The 22,307-nt window shown below is 39.2% G+C and overlaps 1 protein-coding gene across 2 annotated transcripts in view; it reads left to right on the top strand.

Annotated features, from left to right (window-relative positions):
• Positions 1-22,307, top strand: part of LOC141790454 (sodium-coupled neutral amino acid transporter 3-like) — a 51,784-nt gene that overhangs the window by 13,220 nt on the left and 16,257 nt on the right. Inside the window, exons 2-5 of one of the 2 annotated variants that reach the window (XM_074670338.1) lie at positions 15,343-15,597; positions 17,473-17,514; positions 17,668-17,761; positions 17,871-17,986. In XM_074670338.1, coding sequence (XP_074526439.1) covers positions 15,461-15,597; positions 17,473-17,514; positions 17,668-17,761; positions 17,871-17,986 — 389 coding nt within the window. In that variant the 5' untranslated portion in view covers positions 15,343-15,460. The remainder of the gene's footprint in view (positions 1-15,342; positions 15,598-17,472; positions 17,515-17,667; positions 17,762-17,870; positions 17,987-22,307) is intronic. The other variant, XM_074670346.1, reaches the window with a different exon arrangement.

Genomic DNA, 22,307 nt, shown 5'->3' with positions numbered 1-22,307 from the left:
AGTCCTTCTTTTCTTTTTAAGGTTTAACCATCAAAGTGTGAAATAGTTTTGCTTCTGTTGTCACTTTTTTATCTGTTTATTTTTGGTCAATTGAAAGCACAAAGGATAGCATGATGAGGGATATCTGACTTTGAGGCTAAAGACCATGTTGCATTACACTGGGCAGTATTGTTATAGAGTATATTGCTAAATTTTCCTATTAAATTCTCTTTAGTATAAGTGTATGGGCCCAATGCTCTCCTGTCTTGCCAGCTAAATAGACACTGAGATGTTCTCCAGAATAGAGTGGAAACTGACTGGTTTCATCCGTGGAACTTGACAGGTGATGCACGATCTAAATAAATCAAATTTACTGTGTTCACCTACCGAAAAGAACAGGTTAGATATGTGAAGCAAAAAGACAAATGCCTTTCACTGCCAGCTGAAATTTTAAAATGTTTGCACACATTACTCAGTCAGAACATCATTGACAGTATCATTGCAGCAGCGTTGACTGCCAAGTTATTTTTCCCTGATATTTTAGATTTGAATTCATGGAGCTGTTCTAAAAACATCATGTTCTAATGAGTGTGCAAATCTTGTTTGCTCCCACCATGACAAGCAAGCTTGTTCTTCTGGCAGTGAGTGTACAGTGCTGGCATTTGTTTTCCAGTGCTGTGTTTGACAGCAGTCTGAGAAGAGGCCAAATTCGATTTGACATCAGCATGCCACCATTGTGTTACTGTCCAGGCCAGAAGTCATCACCAGTGTTTTATTTATTCAAAGAAAATGAATGTAAACACATGTGGCAGGACTGAAGCATGGCCTTACGAAAATCTTTTTTAGACAAGTGTAGTGTATAAAAGTATGATAAACTCTGCTTGTTAATGCTTCACTTGCCTTGTAAGCTGTCCAGGACAGAGTTAGTGCATCCAGCACAGATGTGATGAAGACAGCTTGTGAGCCAGGAAGATACAGAGATCACATTCAAGTAAAGTGAATCATTTGTTAGTCATACACTAAATGTCATTGAAACATTTCAGCTCATCACCTCCAGCAACACAGCATTTCACATCCTCACTGTGAACAGGATCTACTCTTTATCCACACTTGGTGGCTGAAAAAATTATATTTAATTTAAGATTATCTGTTAAATGTATTATTATTTTAAGTCTTCTCACGATTTGCAAGGACCAGTATAAAACATGGACAAAAAACAAACAAAAGAAAAAAACTTGCACCCTAAAAAATACTGTGATATGGTGTGGTATGGTTTTACATACTAATCCCCAAAAATTGGAGGTGCTTGTTATACATTGCCAAACAACAAAAACAAAACAAAACCAAAAAAACAACAAAACAAAAACAACAGATTTCACATTTAATCCGCTGTCCATAAACATTGGGGTCAGTGAGGGCTCAAGTTTTGATGACTTGAAAATCATTTGAGCCCTTTTTCTGTTCTCAGCATTTTAAACTCATTCCAACTTTGATAACATTTGAAAACTTTTGAACAGGGAGAAAAAACTCCAAAATGTTGTGTAATGCTAAAAAAAACAAAACACCAGGAGGAACATCTTTCAAATAAAGTTGATGTACAACAGATTTGTAACATGACGCTGTGGCTGTGGATGTTTTAGACAGGCTGAGTACCTCAGAATTCAAGGTGGAAAGATGTTCACCACTGAACTGAAGTGGAAACAAACAATTAGCTTTGGAAGAAATAAACTGCTGATCTGTAAACCATCAATGAAAAACTATATTTGGTTAAACTGAACAAAATCAAATGAAAAAATATATAATTTCTATTCAATAAAGATATCGTTAAAGGTTGCCCCATACAATACATATGGAAAATGGGAAGAAACTTTTGACTGTCCATTACCATGGGAAAAAATATTTGAATTAATTTACAAAACTACGGTGGATGTGCAAAATCGATTCTTTCAAATTAAAATCATATATAATTTTTTATCCACAAGGAAAATGTTAAAACTATGGAATATGGCTGAGACAGATGATTGTCGTTTTTGTTATCAGGAGTCTGAATCCACCTTGCATTTGTTTTGGCACTGTCACATAGTGTCCTTGTTTTGGAAAAATGTTGAGGAAATGTGTTAAGAAACTGGCTTGTCTTTAAAATTAGATTTTGTTTCTGTACTTTTAGGAGAGTTTGTAGATAGTAATGACTTGGTTAACCTAATAATTGTTCTGGGTATATGATTTATCTTTAAGGCCATAAATAGATATTCACTTAATATTATTTACTTTAGAAATTATTCAGCGATATATAGTTTTAGAAGGTTATATAGTGGAAACTGACAGTATGAAAGGAGATGGGAGGTTCTCAAAGATTTATTTTTTGAAATGTAAACTGAATTGGTCTTTATACATACATTTTTTTTGTTGGACCATGTGTAGTTATGTGTGGGAGGTGAGGGTGAGTGGGGTGTATCATGTGTTACTGTTGTATTGTTCGTTTGTGTCATAAAATTAATGAAATAAAAAAAAAAAAAAAAAAAAAAAAAGACGTTCACCACTCTTTGTAAACTGCGTGAGCAAATAGGTCAGTGATATCAGAATAGTGTTCCTGAGCTTACTTTATTCAGTAAGGGGAATTTATCAGATGCTGCAGTGATGCCCAACCAGTCGTATGACATTGACTGACCTGATTCTGTGATGTTTGCAAAAAACCTGGGCAATAAAGTACAAAACACTTACAGTAGTATGTTTTTTTCAATCTTTTTTGTTAAATGTGTATAGTTTCTCTAACTTGGAACCTTCTCTGCAGATTTTCTCTTGGTTTCTTGTTGTGTTGCCTCTCCGGGAATATTGCCCGAGGTCAAAGCATGAACCTGTGGGGTTATTGGTCTGAGGGATACTAAGCTTATTACACTTTCAAACACGAAGACAGCTCATACCAGAATAATTATTATGCATTATTTATACTTGAAGAATTGTTTAATGTTGTGACCTCTGGTTTCAGAGGTCACAACATTTTCACTGTGCCAACTTGGAGAACAGCCCTTATTTGGCGTGTATCTGGTTTACTTCATTGTTTGTTGTGTATATATTAAATACTGAGGCAGACTATTAGTTACGCCTATTTCTTTCCATGCAGACTGGCAACTGTGTTTGTGTGTCTGCTCATGTTTGTTTGTGTGTGTTTTCATTGTTCAAAATGAAACAGTGAATCTTTACAGCATCAGAAAAATATGCCACCGTTTAGCAGGGATGAAAATTAAATTAGCAGTAATCCATGTACTCCATTACTTGAAAAACCTAATGAATGAGTATGAGAAGATCTGGTTTTTTTTTTTTTTTTTTTTTGTAACCATAAATGTAAAAAAAGAAAAAAAGAAAGGGTCTGTTCAACACAGACCTTCATAATTATAGACTTTGCATACTAGGGTTGGGCATTTCAAGAAAAAGAGCAATTTGATAGTTGCTTGAAGATCAGCCCCCCTGTCCAACTCCGGTCTTTGTTGTTCTCCATGATGGTGGCTTGTACTCCAGCTTGACAAACACCATCAACTCTCAGGAGCCTTCTTCTTTCACAAAACTTAATGGGAGCATAGCTCTGGTTACCATTTTGGTTATTAGCAGGCTAATCTTTTCTGCTCTGGTTTTGTCATGCTGTTTCTGATGGGGCTAGCAAATGATGTGATGCAGGACTGCCTGTTTTCTGTCTCTGCTGTTTCCGCCTTGTGCTTTGAGCATTGAAATAGTTTTCCCATGGCATGCAAGTTTAAGGCCACATATCTTGCACTTCCATTTAACTTCATCGATTTCATCAAAGTACTTTCAGAAAACACTTTTCTTGACTGACATGTTGAAGGTGAAGCAGATGGTTCTGTATCTGTTGTGCTTTTGCCTCTGGTGTGATAATTTGTTACTAGAGAGTTGCTGTAGCTGCTATAAAACCGTTATTATTGCTAAAATCTGGCTTTGAGTGCTGAAGCAGTGGCCTGAAGAGTCCTAGTTTGTATCCTGTTAATTATTGTCCTGGCTGGTATATTCAGTTAGGCGAAAAACAAAAAGCTCACACATGTAATGCTTTAAGAGTTGGGTTAGCGTTAGTTTTGTTGCCAAAAGCAGCGCTTGTACAGGTGTAGAGCTGAAACGATCCCTCGAATGATTCGAGGTACTCAATTACAAAAAATACTCAAGTAATTTTCTCCTCCTCGAGGAATCCTTTAATTTTAAAAAAGATCAAAGAGTGGTATTTCAAATAGAGCTGAGGCCATATTAAGAGAGTTTTCACACCCCTCAAGCTACCTCTTATACGAAATAGCAACTAGCAACAAATCTAGCTTCTTTTCTGGATTTTGGAGACTAATGGTAATTCTATTTGGGTCCGCAACATTTATTGAGATGTACAAGGCACAAAAAATGTGTCAAAGTGTGTTTACAAATTTTGGAGCTACCAAAGCAAGTGCTCTTACCGACATGCTGTATCAAAAAATTCCATTTCTTAAAAAGAAAATTTTTCATTTGAAAAATAACTGCTCTTTAACTAAACAAAAATGTATTTTATCCGATTACTCGATTAATCGATTTTCAGTAGAATCCTCGAATACTAAAATATTCGATGGCTGCAGTCCTATACAGGTGCACAAGTAACAGTCAACAGTGAGTACTCGTACCCATCCCTACTTTTGTAGTGTGTATCAATGTACTAGCCTAAAATCTTATCTAAAAACCTTGAACAGTTTGCCTCTACATCCACTAATGCTTTTAATTTAAAACTATATGTCTACCAACCAGCACATGAGCGTGCTACAGAAATAGTGGCACTTGGGCCCAGACCAAGTTAAGATGGATGTGAAAAGGAAAACTCTTGTTCTGGAGTCTCAAGTTGAAACATTCTTTTTGGGAATCGTGGATGCTGTGTCCTCTGCTCTGAAAAGGAGGGACGCCTAAGCTTCGAATCAGTGCACTGTTAAAAAGCAGGAGTATCTTTCACATCTGAGAAGGGACCATGAATGCTGGATAGTAAAGGTTTTGGGACAACAGCAATGAAGCCACCCAGCCAGTGCGATTTGTAAGGGACAACCTTGCATAGTTCAACCCGACAATACCAGACTACTTTCTGTTTCTGGGCTAGAAGAGTACGGGTGCTAAAATAACCTGCCTGCCTACTTGTTGCATATTTAAAGCATTCAGTAAACATGAAATGAAAATAACACCTTGCTGACCTTGAAGTCTTCGGCACCTGATAGATAGATAGATAGATAGATAGATAGATAGATAGATAGATAGATAGATAGATAGATAGATAGATAGATAGATAGATAGATAGATAGATAGATAGATAAGTAGATAGATAGATAGATCAAGCTGTTTATTAGATTCCATCATACAGTAGAGTCATTTGCCTGAATATCCTCTGAACAGGTTTCTGTGTTGGTTGTAGCATGTCAGTCCAACCATGTTTGTTTGGAAGCTTGTTTTATCATCCTCAGGAAATAAAGTGATTTGAAATCTACTTGAATGAACTCAGAGTTTTGTCATACGCTAACAGTTCCCCTTTTTTTAGGGTTCATTTCCTCGTCTTTGTTGTTTTGAAGCTCGATCTCAGGACTTCTGTATGAGGTTATTTTGCCACCTCTCTTCCCCCTTTCTGTCTTTGCCTCCCGTGTGAGAGTTGAGCAAGCGAGACACAAAGTGTCACTTGATTCTATAAATAAATCTCATTTTCACTGAGTCACCAGGCAATTCCTGCCATGTAGGGGTGTCACAAGACTCTAAAGACAATCCACGCTGCTTTATGTCACACTCTTCATGGGGCCCAGGTGACAGGAAACATCAATCTCAAACATCACTCAGGATAAGGGCGCAGCAGATTTTGTTTTTGCTGTTACATTTAAGGTCACAACAAAGTCTTAAGATTAAGTTAATTTGGATAATTTTTTTGTTTATAAATCATAATCTGTTAAAGCTACTTTGTACTGGAAGATTTAAGTTTTGATTTGTGTCTTTTTCAATTGGTTCATCTTGGTTCACAGGTCCTTTTCCATCACTGTGACAGTAAAGCTACCTGGATGGACACTGTGACTTTGACAAGAACGCAGGGGCTTTATTTAAAGAAGAGGAAGGTGTGAGCCTCATCTGTTTGAAAGATGTATTGGAATCTAAATCTATAAATAGTAGCCAACCAGAAATCCCCCTGGATCCTGTCATACTGTCAATACATCGTTACAGTTTTATCTATTAGAAATAAAATTCTGATTTTTGGAACAGCCCTGTGTTTATGCTCACATTTCTAAAATAATCATGTATCTGTGTGTGTGTGTGTGTGTGTGTGTGTGTGTGTGTGTGTGTGTGTGTGTGTGTGTGTGTGTGTGTGTGTGTGTGTGTGATTGCTGAGTTGATATACAGTACTTGCTAAGATCATCACCCACTCATTTTATGGCTATGCAAGAAACTGAATCATCAAAAGAGAGATCTAAAAGTTCAGAATAATGCCAATCACTGAATCATTCTGAAACGCCTGAACTGCAGGGGAGAAAGACCAGAAAGCAGACACTTAAATACACAGCCATGCAAGAGACTGCATCCCACATCGTTTGGCAGTCGCTGACGTGTGTTCCACAGCTGCTTAGAGAAACCCTACAGATGAGGAGCATCTCAAAAGCTGCCATAAAAATCTCTTAGTCAGAAGTTAATCTCCTATTCTCCCTGCTGGGTAATCACAGTGGTGCTCAGAGACAGCAGCAGAGAGGAAGAGAGAGATGGCAGGAGGGGATACGAAGGCCCATGAGGCTGCAGTGTGTGATGGAAGACTCAACATCACAGTGAAAGGATATTTCTTCTCTGTAGTGAGTCTTAAAGAAAATGTGTTTTAGTAAAAGGGAAACCAAGCAATGTGAAACAACTGTTCTCATTTAAACTCAGTGTTTATCATTAATTAATACTGGTTGTGTTTTTTTACTGTTCATAGTTACAGCCTTAAATCCCTTGGCCTCCTGGGAGCCCCAACCTCTATCACCATTATCATCTTGACTGGTACATGGAGTCCAGCAGCCTCAGCTTATTCCCCGTGCAGCTCTACCCAGCACAGCACAGCTCTCATTAGCAGGAATAATTGAAAACACCTGTGTGGAGCTGTAGAGTCATAAATTACAGGCACAATATGCTCCCAGATAAACTACCAATACTTTGGTTTAGCCACAGTGGACAGTGATTATGGAGGCTGTCAGTCAGGGGCTTTTTCTATTCTAACTAAATGCAGTGCGGTTTTTCAGCACTGAAGCACAGAAACACCCACAGTGTCAGTTGTTACTTAGTCGCTGTACTTATTTTGAAGCTGTGTTCACTCACTGTAAATTTGGTTTGTTGATATAATGCACATTTCGTACTGTTAGTATCCTGCAGGCCACATTTGTTTTCTTCAGTCTTGATGATTGTTTCTATTCTTCAAATTAGCACAAACAGCTAAATCCTCTACGTCACTATGTGCAATGTAAGTTTTCTTTAGACTTCATCCTGGTTACTTCTGGAAGACTATAATCCCCAAGTGGTGCCGTGCTCATACGCTGTGGATCCATTCATGCATATTATACTCTGGCTTACTATTAATCCTTCTCTTTTGTTTTGTCTTTCTGGAACTTTAGGCCTGGCTATGTTTTCTTCTCACTGATCAACTGTGTCTATTAAAGCTTTCGTTCTATAAAGTTGGCAGCCTAAAACTCTGCTCCATGGACTGGGTAATGAACAGACCTAATTTCTGTGACATCACCCATCCGTTTCTGAAACAGTTTTGAAGCAAATTGTTGACAGCGACCATATTGGAACTAGGATGGGCTTTGAGCCTCATCACTAACAGGCATAAAGTGCAATCAGCTGAACTGCGCCTCTGTTGGGGTGAACTCATGGTCTAAATATTTTCTAAACTGCCAAGTTAGAAGAATAAAGTGTGTGTCGGTAAAGAAGTTATTGAGATGGGAGATGTTTTTTTGTACTAGGCACTCAACATATTGATTTCTGTCATGAAATTTTTGTTGGCTTGGTGTGTACATTGTTTCCAGTACTACCAGAACTAGCTTGCAGATTTTGGCTCATCCGCATTGCCCAATATTTCTAGATTGTAGTTTTCTGCCTGTCTAGTTCTTGTTGTTTTCTGTTTGCTGCTGTCCAGACTTTTTAGACTGGGGTGGCACAACTGGAGCATTGACATTGGTAAGGGTGTCCAGGGTATGTAAACACACAGATGTTGTTACTCAAAGTATTTCTACTTTAGAATGTTCTTTTATTTTATTGATCCCCATGGGGAAATTTTTGACCCCTATCCTGCAGGTGTTAAAAATCCAGTGTGCAATTTTAGTACGGTTAATATTATTATATTGCATTAGCTAGCTTCATTACATTTAAAATATATTTATTTTTGGCTAGTAATAAGACACGCTGAAAAACGTTTTGTTTTCTGTTAAAAAAATGTAAAAAGTTAAATAATTAAAAACAGGAAGCACTGTGATTGGTCCACTGAGCAGGTATCTTGCTTTCTGTTTAGATAATGTACAAAATCATGAATATCTGCTGTATATCGGCTGTTCATTTCTTATCCAACATCTCCCCTCCATCCCTCCTATTAGTCACTTTATGATGAAAGGAAACATGTATAACATAAAACACTCAAAACACTCTTTGTAAAAAAGCTAGCAGAAACAAGTGATAAAATGATCTTAAAAGTGACACTACCTTTGTGTTTTGGAGGACTATTTCAGTTTCGCAGACACTCTGACGCAGAAGTGTGAGGAGCCCACGATGGCGTCAACTCCTATTGCATTGCTATGATGTAACGACAGGACACGAGAAGTGTAAACCAGGCCTAAGGCACTAAAAATATTTGGAATATTGGAAAATCAGGGAGGCAAAAGTTCGGCTGTATTCCAACTCATGACCATGACCCTTTCTTTCAAGTGTATCCCATCCCTCACTAAATTTCCTGTTCTCCTTCAGCTTTTCAAAAAACAAAACAACGTATCCCCCGACAACAACAGAAAAGTTTTATTTTGTAAAAGTAAAGCAGCTTTACAAAAACAGCATTGAGCCTGGCTTAAAGCATAGCTTAATATGTCTGTCAAAGACGCAAAAACGTACAAGATTTCTCTATGCTTGCTCTTTTCTTATCTTCAAAACAAATTGGAAACTGTTTCAATCCTCACCAGTCTTCATCCTCACCATAACATAGTGTATTTTGCTTCTAATGAAAGCTTTCTTCAGTCTGTAGCTCTTTTCTTTTATTCAACAACAGCACAGTATTTTTCTGTGATTACACTGCACATGTCATTGTGTGTATGTGTGTGTGTGTGTGTACTGATGTGTAAGACCACTGTGGTGTGAAGAACCAGAACACAGACAGATGGTTGTTGGATGTGTTCACTGAGTGTTAAGTGCTTACATCGGACAGCTGCTGTGTTCAGTGGTACATGCAGCAGCACTTAAACACAGCTTTGTGTGTGACGTGAGGTTGGGTTACAACAAGATTTTTCACCCCTCTGCAGCTATTTTTACTCAGAGGCAGGGTTGCGTGGAGCGACCCGGGCGGTTTGATCTTGATTTACTGCATGAGCAAGATGGACCCTAATCTGATCTATTCGATCATCCTGACTGTCAGAGGTCCAAAGTCTCGACCCAGTGTTTTACAATAACATGTTCCCTGACAGATCTATTAGCTGCTCATCAGGGAGATTGTGGGTTATGTATAATCCCTTAATCTGGAGGAAATCTCTTCCTGTTCATAAACAGAGAGGGATGATGAGGAATATGCTTTAAATTCTGTCTGTCATAGTTTCAGAAAAGCAGCTGTTTCAAAAAAAGGAAACAAATTTGACGGCTGTACTGTAGACTGTGGCGGCCAATAGGTACTCTGTTTGTCTCATGAGCTGCACATTTAGAGATGGCATGAATGTAAATAACTAAATTAACAGAAAACATGCAGCAAATTTATTATAGAGCTACAGTTAAAACCCAACACAAAAATATTACACATCCAGTCGTCTCCGCAGAAATTCACCAGGCCTTGAAGAAGCACTGACTAGCGTTCGATTTCTGTGAAACGTGAACTGTTTTAAGCCCATGGGGGAAGATGCTGTCAAGCCCAATCATAGACTGTATACAACATTTGCAAAGTCTCAGTGGCATCCCCTCTTGCTTCCTAAGTAGGTGCTCAGAATCCTGGAGATGGCTGTCACCGTTTTGGAAATGTCGTCTCTGGCTAACTTTCAGCTTCTGAAGAAATAGACAGGGGTAGAGTTATGCTAGGAATACACCAGATTTGTCTGAGGTCCATCTCTGCTCCATTGCGTGCCGACAACGTACATTATGATGAACTTCTCATACCATAATATACCAACTTTATTTATAATAATAATAATAATAATAATAATAATAATAATAATAATAATAATAATAATAATAATAATAATAATGATAATGGATTTTATTTATAACGCACTTTACATTTGCAGGCAAATCTCAAAGTGCACAAGAAGGAAAGATAAAAACAATAAAAACATTAATAAAGACAATTAAAAAAACAATAAAAACATTTAAAAAAACAGTAAAAACAGTCGGTAATAATTGTAAACAACAGAATTAATCCGGAAAGGCGATACGGAATAAAACGGTTTTTAGTCCTTTCTTAAAAGAGTTTATTTATAGAGCACTTTTAAAAACACCCACAGCTGTAAATAAAGTGCTGTACAGGTAGATCAAAATAAAATGATAAAAACAGATAAGGAAAAACAGACACATAAAAGAAAACATAGTAAAAATAACTGATAGCAAATAAATACAAATAAAGGGGGATAAAAAGAAAATAAAAGGAAATAAGACCGGGCAAAGAAACTAAGTTTCACCGAGGTTAAAAGCCAAGGAATAAAAATGGGTTTTAAGAAGATTTTTAAAAGTGGACAGTGAAGGGGCCCCTCTAATGTGCAGGGGAAGACTTTTCCACATCGAGGAGCAGCTGGTCGGCTGACCTGAGGGACCGAGTGGGGGAGTAGGGCTGAAGAAGCTCAGAGAGGTAAGGTGGGGCAAGACCGTTTAAACATTTAAAGACAAACACAAGAATTTTAAAATCAACTCTAAAAGTCACAGGCAGCCAGTGAAGTGAAGCCAGTACCGGGCTGATGTACCACTTAAAAGTTGTGAAGCGGTGTTTTGGACCAGCTACAGTCAGGAGAGCAAGGACTTACTCACTCTGACATCAAGTGCATTACAGCAATCCAAATGTGATGAAATAAAAGCTTGGATCACTGTTTCAAAGTGCTGCTTGGACATAAAATATTTGACCCTTGCCAACTGCCTTAAGTGACAAAAACAAGACTTAACAGTTTTAATTTGGCTGTCTAGTTTAAAGTCACTCATATCAGGTCGTGTTGGGCTGTAAAACCTCCAACCTGTTGACCTCTAGCCAGGCTGTTTTTATTATGCTGGTTTGTTGTTACAGTCAAGTTGCATATGATGTGGTGTCGACACAGTTTGTGCTTGACTTCCTGTCCTCCTTGATCTGCAGGATCAAGGTCGGTGAATGGGCGTGTCACAGCTCTGGCATCGGCACTGTTGCTAGCTGCTGAGACCTGCCCGAGCAGAGACACAGTCGGACTGTAATGAAGTGGATTCAGAATTGACTCATTGATTTGAATAGAAACCTATCTGATGTGGTCCCATCATGAAACACAGTCAAACTGGAGATGTATTTGGTGTATTTTGGCATCAGGTTATACCCAAGGGGCAACAACCGGTTAGTAAAAATAAAGCCCATGCAGAAGTGCTAAAAGTTGCTGTTCATCAAGAATCTGCTTGAGGCTGGCGGCTCAGAAGGTATTAGGATTGTTTGATTTTCCAATCAGACGCACAGCTTAGGTCATGTGACAGGTAGGTTCCCTGTAGCTGTTTCGAAAGGAAACTCATCAGCCAGCGTCAAAGCAAATGTGTCTGCGTCCGCGGATTGGCTTTGTTTCCCAGTTTTAGGAACAGACGGGTGATGTCATCGATGCTCCATACATGTTTTAAACAGTCTATGGTTATACCCCTGCTACTGACAGATTAAATTTTAGTATAGGTTTCAAAATATTATGAGTTTTAGTCTCGCCAAGCTTCCTGTTGGTGTTTGTAACAATCTTCTCCTTAACACTCACTCATGGGACCAGGGACTTAGGAAAAAGAAGTCACTGAGGCTCACTGATCATCCACATTTTCTTCAACAGATTAAAAGAGTCTGAAAACCACAGCTGAGACTCCATTAAGACAGATAATACCACCAAAGGCCCGTGAGAAACAATATTACATTCACTGTATTAACACATACACTTACAGCTCCATAGTTAAGCAGACACCCACTGACTGATCCACAAACAGAGGAGTATAGATGCACAGTAGTAAGTATGGATGGCTCTGCATGCAGAGTGTTTCTCAGTTCAGGTATCAGCAGAGGAATAACAATCAGTGATTGCTTCCTCGTGGAATGACGTCTCTCAGCTCAGTCGCTCACGTCAGAGAGCTGGGGGGCCGAGGCGCTCACACTCGCTGTGTGTTGGCAAACTGAGGTGATGTTTTGGACGAGGGCTTGAATAAACATAGCCTCTGCTGTTGCTGTGAAAAGACTCATTTACTCCCACCAGGAGAATCACAATGTGGCTTTAACTCTTTCATAGGACTCGGAAGTTTGAAGATCAGTTGGGGATTTAAAATGTAAATCCCTTTTTTCATCTGGACCGGCTGTTTTTGTTCCTATTTGCTCTTCATCAATCTTTGACGTTTTCCTTGTGAGGCTTTGTAAAACTCTGCTTTTGTTTACAACATTACTGGATACCTTTCTGCAACATCCATGTCAGCCTGTGTGTGCTCTGTTTTGATGCATGTGTGAATATGGAAATAACCATGTTAACTTAACCCATGATTTGTGAGGAGATAGTTTATGATTAGTTACACTGATTCCTCTGAAATGAAACAGTCTGCCTTGTTTTTGCAGTGAGTATTTATGCATGACATAGTGTCTACAGACTACAGAGCATTTCAGTTTGGGTGAGCATTTCCTCATGGACCATGGACAAGTCCTCTTCTGTTTCATGCCACAATGCTGCTCTGCAGACTTGTGTTCAAGCCTAGGGGGTTGAACTTAATTGTTTATGTGTTTGTTCTCATTTTCCCTCTGATACACTGCATTGGTTTACTTTCTTCGGGGGCAAATAATTCACTTTATGTAAATGCAATAAGTGTCTTTACATGAATAACCATGCTTGTCAGTAAAAAATCTCTTTTTTAACATAAACCATTTTTATCTTTGCAATTCCTGATGTCTTGTTCAGACTGAATCTGTCACTAAAATCATCATACGTTACCTCAGAATGATTGTTTGGTCGCCAAAATATTGTCCTACTTTTGAAGGAATATTTCCCCCAAAGTGTTTGAGCTACCTCCATTTCACCCTAAATGGCTTCAAACTTGGACAACAAGCTGTCTAAAAATAAGAGCTTCTGACTGAATTATTCTGTTTTCACTGAACGATGTCCAAGGATGTCATCCGTTTTCTTTGTTGTTGAACATAATGATTGTAGAGCTCTGGCCAATCAGCTCTGCTGTTTCAAGCTCCACTGCTTGAGGCCATTTGTGAGGCACCCTTGTAGCCGGACAACCCCTCGTGTATTGTCCTTCAATGGCTTCCTCTAACCTCCTTGTGATTTGCAGACCATCTGAGTGGCAGTGTGGTTCTGTGCAGTGATTTGTCCCACGAGATGGGGCCCTGCCTCTGCCATTGCTACCGTCAGCAACTCTGCTACCACTGTGCATGCATACAGGATACTGGCATTTGCTGAATTCAAGGTGGCATCTTTTCAATTAGGGCCCAATGAAATACCTTTTCAGCCCTTCGAGTGGCCCGGCGAAATACAGCCAAAGAAGGCCCCAGCGGTATAATGATGCCTGGCACAATAGTTCCACTGTTCCCCAACCCGTTCCCAGGAAACCGCACAACATGTGCCATTGTGCACTGTGCTTTGCTGGCCAACCACGTTGCCTTGCTATAGCCAGAGACACCGAGAGGCCTGGCTGTGCAGTGAAGCTCGCAGCAGCGTGGTTGTGGGGTTCAGACGGCTGCTGGATGAAGAGCAAGGTTTATTCACCTCACACTCACTTGGTGTGTTAAAATAATTTCTCACAAAGCTACATCTAAAAGGGCGGGCTGTGAAGCGGAAGCAGCCTCAGGGAACAGGGTCAGCTGAGTGGTTGCCAGGAATGGTAGTACAGAAAACCTTGGGCATTGTTGCTCTGTTGAACCCTCCACAATAAAAGAGGAAACCAAGAGAAAAGTGACAAGCAGAAAAATGGAGGCACAAAGACGACTAGAACTGGTTTGTAGCTGGTCCTAGCTGGTTCTTCTCCATTTATCTCACTGCTTGACTATTTGAATGTGTTTCTCTTCTGTGGCCCCAACGTGCTCTTCATTAAAGTCCCCAGCGCTGTTTATGCTGGGGAGCAAAGGAGGTCATTCAGCGGCAGCCACATAGAGTGCTTTAGACGGCGGCATCCAGGAGATACATGTCACTGGGGGCCTCTCTGGGCCCCACAATCCAGCTGGTGTGCCAATGTACAACGCACCACAAGGGGATACCCAGGAAACGGAGGGTGATGCAAAGCCCAGTGTGTCACAGTCAACTTAAAGCTCTGTGTCCTTTGAGCGATGAGCTGTCAGCTGATGTGTCAATTATTCATGTTAGCGGTTTTTTGTGCTGTTTTCACCAGAATATGTCAGCCAGTCTTTCACTTTGAGCTTTTCTTTTATCCAGTCAAAAAACACATTTCATGTTTAATTTATGTTTTGAAAAAGAAATCAATGAATTACATAATCCCTCCTAAAGGAGCTCAGATAATTTAAGTTGCTGCTTCATCTTGACGTCTCTGTCGTCATCTCTTCTGTCAGGAAGTGTTTTTCAGTCCAGTCACGTTGCCATTGGACCTAAAGGGAGATGCAGCCTTACTTGAGCGCCCTAAAGGCGACCTCCTTTATCTTCCCACGTGGCTCCTACTGCTGGGAACACATTGCTTGTGCTAGAGAGCGTGTGTCCATCTACGTTTGATTTAGTTTGACTTTCAAGAAATACTCGACACATATACGTTTATGCCATATCTCGATGTCAGCTTTTCAGAGCCGATGATGAGCTGTGTCTGTTAATTTCAAAGCTAATCAGTTCTTTTTTTATAGTTCTTATTCCTTATTTTGTTACTGTCCTTTACCAGAACTGTGTGATCAGACAAGCTCATTAAAACACCAATAAACCTCCCCATCTATCAAGGTGAAGTAAATTCATGTTTCACTGCTAATGATTATTCTAACTGAACCTTTCTTTTGATCCACAGACTCCAACATTAAAACAGCCTCACTCTCTGAGGACTCCACAAACATTGACCCAGCTTTAAACATTTACACTCTTCAACGGTCCGATCATAACGCAATCACCAAGAAATCAGCGCAGATATGAGTGAAGACAAACCAGCAGAGACCGTGGAAAGTGCTCCTGCAGAGTCCAACGCCATTCCTAATGGAAAAGGCCACGAGCCTGGAGAGGAGATCACAGCGTCAGCAAAAACACCGCCGGCAGAGGATGCTGAAAAGTATGTATATTTCTGCTTAACACAGTGCAACAGGAAAGAATTTTGCTTATTTTTTGCATTTTTGAGATATCATCATTGATAACTTCACCTATTTAAGGGCCTTAAGCATATTTCATTTGACATATGAATCCTGGCGTATTGCTTGCAACAGAACTCCCATTGAGCCTCAGGTTTCAAAACCTTTTTCAATGAAAAGAGAAAAATACCTTGCTATGACCTTTTTCATTCCTTGCAACAAGAGGAAAGCAAATCAGTGATAGACAGAACATGTCAGTTTGAGAATCCCTTTCATTTTTACATCCTATCCTCTGTAAGCTGGCTGACACTGTTGAAGCTAGGTGACATAAATTACTGGATGTGCCATCTTAACGTAAGCTGTTGCATGTCTTCATGCATCAAAACACATTACACACTGTGTGTTCACACAAATTGAAGGGGAAGGACATGTCATGTGTGTCTTGCATGTGCCTGATTTTTTTTGCCAATCACAAGAAGCACTCTGTCAGAAATGTACCAAACTGATTGAGACCAGACATTACTGTTTTTGAGTAAATGAATCATTATGTGCATGATGTCTCACTTCATCATATTCTCAGATTTTCAGGTTGGGAAGCTCAAATGCTGTCATGCTATAAAGATGTTGATCAATTAAGTGCCCCAAATAAGTACAGAAATGACACAACACCTTGGCAGCATTTCAGTTCCCCTCTTTGAGCAAAGCTTGCTATAAAGACCATGGACTATATACAAAGATGGATGATATGGCAGCACCTCAAAGTAAAGGCAGAATATTTTGGAGTCTCTGTTGAGTTGAGACCTGTCTCACATCTTCTGGAGGACTGTTTCAGATTTTAGGATTATAAAACTGAATGCAGCCTCTCGGTGTTTGGTCCCGGCTCTGGGCACCAGCAGGAGACCCCTCTTCGAAAATCTCAGAGTCCGATTTGGTTTATTTTGCTCTAACATGTCAGAGATGTACTTTGGTGCCAAACCATGAAGAGACTGTTTTAAAGTCTACTCTCTGAATTCTCTGAGTGTGTTAACGGTATTGATCCATGTTTTTAGGTAAATAATGCTTCTGAGAGCATTGTTAAGCCACAGGCTGTATAATATGTGCATGTGGCTTAACATGAGGTCATCCATTTGTGTCTGATACAGAGTTTTGAAGCCTGTTGTCGACTGTATTTGAAATGCTAAACTCAACCTAGATTCTATCAAAGTAATGTAAGGTAAAGAGGCAGGCTTTGAGCCTCCTCGCCAAGAGCTACAAAAGGCCAGTTAGGTGAGCTGCACCTCTGATTGGGAAACTAGTGACTTAAATATCATCTGAACTGCTGAGTTATACAAATGATTTTAACCTCCTCTAGAGGAAGAGACTCCATGGGCAGATCCCTCCTGCTCAGTTTCTCTGAGTTCTCGCCATGCGGGATGTTTTGGCATCTCTTGATCCACAGCACAAGGAGATTGAGACACAGTGTCCATCTTTATATACAGTCAATAGGTCAGACAGATTACATCACTACCATGTTGTCAGGGCTGGCTGCCCACTCTTGTCTACTTCATTATTTTAACTATAAACACTCTCTGTTTATTTATTGCCTGCTGATGTTATCTTTCTACATGCTCACTGATTCTGCCATCAGTTGTGTTTGATAATGTGTGAGCTCGCCTAATTATCATGTCACTGCTTCTGTTGAAGCATGTGTGTCCTCTTTTTAAGCAATGGATGGTTTAATTAAAATGTTTCTCTCTAGGGTTTAGATAATGATTTTAGATGGTCCCCACAATGTATTATTTGTTTTATTATATTGTGACTGAGGGTTTTGTTTTTCCACTTTGTGCTCTCGTTTGGTGATGGATGGCGTCTCTCCACAGTGCTTGTAGCGAAACAGTACCAAATAGTACTCAGAATGCTAGGTATGTATGTTATTAAAATAAACGGTTTTACAGTTTCAGAGTTGTGTACTCTGTGAAAACTGTTCAAAGCCTGTTTAACAAAATGAAATTCAATGATTTGTGTATGGCACAATGTCTCTTTAAGCTCTCTAACTGTATTTCTTTTTGCATTAGTCCGCACAGAACTGAGAATACAGAAGCAAACCTCCCTGAGAGCCAGGAGTTCTTGTCAGGCGTGGATGACAAGAAGACCCCACGCTTTACAGATGTAAGCTCACACATGCAGCCAGTTCCTCTTAGTGGTGTCATATCTACAGTGTGTTCAGTCACTCCTTTCAGGTATTGGAGTTGTTCATTTTTCTCCCCTATGTTTATAGTTTGAAGGAAAAACCTCATTTGGGATGTCCGTCTTCAACCTGGGCAATGCAATCATGGGAAGTGGAATCCTTGGACTGGCCTATGCCATGGCCAACACAGGGGTCATCCTGTTTCTGTAAGTTATTCATATGAATTTGATACAGTAAATATGCAGCTCTGTAACAACAGATTGGCTCCAATAGATTAAATAAATCATGACTCGCAGAAGTCTCTCTCACGTTGCCGAAGAATAACTGCACTGTTTCTTTTGTGGTTGAAGACCTGCCTCACAGCGAGGGTGTGAGAACTGACATTTCTAACAACCAATACAATGTCACATTTCTTCTCCACTTCTGTCTTCATATTTATTTAATTTATTGATTATATTGCAGATTTTTTAGCAGTTTCCCAGCACTGTGTGTTTTATATTAAATAGCTAAAGTGAGTTATACATTGAAAATATGCTCATTTAAATTCATCAAGGATTAGCAAACTTGACAAACGTTTTACTTTGAATTATTATGTAAAGAGGCAAATATGGTAATTTTTGTATAAAAACTGCTGTTTTAACAAGATCTCAGCGTTGAACTGAAGACTGATGGACTTTTGGTGACAGACATTTTTTTTAATAGCCATTAGAGTTTCAAAAGTCACTTGTGGTTTTATTTTGAAATCTTTTTTTATTGGTTTTTGAAGACATGCTAATGCCAAAGGATGTGCCCTGCATATTTGTGCAATACATCAACTCACATATGTCTCTTTAGTAAGTATTTGTGGTTTCAGGGGGCAGGAGGGCATTTACATCTGGAGCCAGGAATAAGCCATAGCAGGCATAAGCGACTCACTCAGTATTTGTTTGAAGCATTAATTTCTTCCATATTCAAAATCTCTGTAAGATTTTTATTGTAAATGTATCAGATGTTAAGACGTGGATCAGTAACTTCATAATTACCAGTTTTGGGGGCTGTCCACTCACTCCCTCAGACTTGTTGTGCCTCAAACTGCTTTCATCAAAGAGAACAGATTCTGTGTACTAGATGTACCTCATGTTTACTTTTATAATTTCTGCCTGTGGGCATAGATTTATTTATGTTTGCTGGATTCTGCATGAACAGGATGAAGCCACAAGGTGGCTTTTTACTAAAATGATGTAGTATCAGCTTCTGGACAGTCAGAGTGTTTTGTGTTCATTGAATTATGAGAAGCATAAAGTATTTCCTGTTTTTCATGAACTCTCTGGCTGTAAGGATGGTGTGTTTCATGTTTCTCACAAGTAATCAGTGTGATTGCAGGGTGTAATCCCAGCCCCTAGCATGAGCAACATCAACACTTTCACCTCCTTGTCTTTCTCGAGCTGCTTCGACACCTCTCATGGTGCGAAATCACAGCGTTTCTGTGCAAGATGAAAAGGCAGTGCTGCAAACCCCAACTATTACCTGTGTTTGATGTTACAGATTGGCTTTTTATTCAACCAAAGATCCTGAATTACATTAGCCTGCACAGCTCCAGTGGGAGCTGAAGCACAGTTTTGTATGAGTGTGAATCTCTTGACGAGTACTAAATGGATTTGTCTTAAAAAAAACAAAACTAGATATTCTCAATCTAGGATTTTCACTTATGCAAACTCCATCTCTTCAATCTATCAGAGAAAGTTGATTGTATAATTAGCATGCAGGACTTCACACATATGGGTGGGGCATGAAGTGAGTTCTGATGTTTCTAAGCCATCATCACCCTGGAATATAATGAAAAGATGTTTTTCTCAGAGGTGGTCAGGTCTGCAGGATTTTCTCATGTGTTAAAGAAAGCCTCTTAAAGTGAGCTGAGCTGTGCGACTGTGGAGTTGCAAACTGTCTGCACTGGTTGAACCTGGTGTCACCGAATGCCAAGGTCTTTGTCACCCGGCTAGACAGGAGCCCAAATGAACTTGAGCTGATTAGTCTACATTTTACTCAGCTGAACACACGCAATTGCGTGCAAATTAATGTTACGTGACTGACCACATTAGAGAGTGTTTATGTTGATGAAAGGCTGGGTCATTGTGAGAATATCTGCAGTATCTTGTTGCAAACAATAGATTAGTGAGTGAGAAATACAGCAGGGTCAGTGGGACAAATTTTGCATGGAAAACTGGAAGTTCTGGTCTCCTGCCTCTCCAGCTGGTGATTGCCTTAAAAAATACTTATCTTTTTTCCTGGTAGTGCTCTGTGTCATTTTGAGCCTTTGGTGTTGCTCCTAGAGGAAACAGGAGACTTGAAAATATATGGACTGTGCTTGACCACATACAGAGTTAAACAAAGACTAAATAAATGTCATCCACAAGGAAAAAGGTCTTCTCCCTCTCTAACCTGTGAACTGATGTGCAGCAAGATGCCTTTATTAAGGCCACCTATCTGTATGCCTTATTCTATTGTTTTTCCAGTTACCAATACTCATAGTTAGTAGCTAAGAATATATTTTTAAATGAAAGATAAATAAAAAGAGATGCTGTTGTCTTGTATTGTTTGGGATTTACTTAACACTTTGTGCATCATGTCTCAATATCTGTTTGTAATTCTGTCATGCCATTTTGTGAGGCGAAGGTAAGGCGACTACATGTTTTGTCCTTTGATTTAGTCACCTTTCACACTCTTCATCTTGTAACAGTTAATAGCGGAAACAGAGTTGTATCACAGTGTCACACTTTGGCTACAACTACCTTTATTGATAAATGAGGCTGATTGTTTTTTCTGCTAATTAAATCATACTAAATACATGTAAAAGGGCAATTTTAGACATTAGCCAGTCTCAAGTTTGCTTAATTAAAGAGTCAAAGGTGGTCGATTCTTGACTGAAAAGTTGTTTCAGAGCTTAATAGAGACATTTTTGGGAACCTTATTTTTAGGACACCCATTTTCTTTATCACAGACTCCCAGCATTAAGGAGCCATATATAAAGTATTGAGTCACTGTTGTTGTCTGACCTTCTCTGGTCACTTTGACCCCAAATAGCTTCAATGTTATATATTAATACTTGTTTGTGTATGCCTCTTGTTTCTGCTTCCCTCATCCCCATGATTCACATCACGCAAATTTTGTTGGTGTGTGCAGAGGCCTTGGCAGGTCAGTGGACCTGGTCCGGGTTGGAATGCAGCGGGGTGGAAAGTTGTGAGCAGAGCTACAGTGACCCAAGTGTGTCAGTCTGTCTGACTGTCAGCAGATCTGTCCTCCCACTGCCACTTGACTGACTAAATCCCCCACCACGAGTCAGCCCAGCATTCCTTCACATGGTCTGAAAAAATTCAAATGAAGAAGAAGAAAAAAGGGAAAAACTTGTTAGTTTGCCAACAGTTGAAGTCAGGATGAAAGACATGCTGTCTGGCTTTTCCTAAAAGCAGGGTAATGGAGAGAGTGTGTAGAGAGAAAGTCAGTGTCGCCAGCAGTGACAGCAGAAAAAAAGAAACAGAAAACAGTTGGAATGGAATGGACTGGGTCAGGGAAAGTAAGTAAATCAGGACTCATTCACAAAACTTCCCAGTGCTTTAGACCAGATGCCTTTGATGTTTTTCTCCACATCTCTTTAAAAATACATTTAACCAAAGTCAGAGATGTGATATGCAGCTTCAAACATGGTGCAGCACTGATCTTCTTTACAAGATTTTTCAAATGATTTGTAATTAATTTAATACATAGTTTTACAGATAGGTGAGAAAGTTATTTTTTTCTTTGTATCAAAGACAAGGGCACAAAATTAGAGAAAATTTCCAGTCATGAAGTTAAAAATACAACTTTTTTTCCAACATCCTGTTGCATTACGTCAGATCAGTAACTCTGGCTAAACACCTCTGCCTTCACTCAGTTTTTTGATGTTGCATGATGTGCAGCGTGGAGTTAAATCACAGACTAAAGTGGCATAGTGGAATAAAATGAATCTTCTATTTATCAGTAAAAAATAAATATCAAACCTCAGACTGGAGCCTAGACCACAGTGCAAAATGCAGACAAAGTAATTCACGAATCAGCAATATAAGTTATCTTCAAGTTTTAAAATATTTTTCCTGAACAGTTTACAATTCACTGCAACCTGCAAGTTACAGTTTTAACTTAAAAGCTTTTTAGTTACTCAATTTGGAAACAGATTTTGTTCTGCTTTTTGCATTATTTTAGCAATGCTGGAGACACAAAGAGGCCAATCCAAACACAGAAAAAAGTAACAAAAACAAAGAAGATGCTTAAATCATATTAAGTAATTAAATTAAACATATTTCCTAAACTAATCTAGGCTACTCTTGTTCAGTCACCGCGGGTAAAATAAAAAACATTCAAAACAGTTCAAACATTTCCTGTTTGAATGCTTTTATATGAAGTTTAACTGCTATTTTTGTTCATATTTACAGTAATCAATGAAGTATGGGATTATAAATAGTTCAATAACACACATAAAGAGGAAAACCACCTTGCTTGTCTCTAAACCTTGAT

Source organism: Halichoeres trimaculatus, unplaced genomic scaffold, assembly GCF_033239565.1.
Source record: "Halichoeres trimaculatus isolate MK-OKI-2021-1 unplaced genomic scaffold, fHalTri1.1 fHalTri1_scaffold_1, whole genome shotgun sequence".
Classification (NCBI taxonomy): domain Eukaryota; kingdom Metazoa; phylum Chordata; class Actinopteri; order Labriformes; family Labridae; genus Halichoeres; species Halichoeres trimaculatus.
Note: the sequence above shows the minus strand (reverse complement) of the source record. Positions and strands in the feature narration are given on the sequence as shown.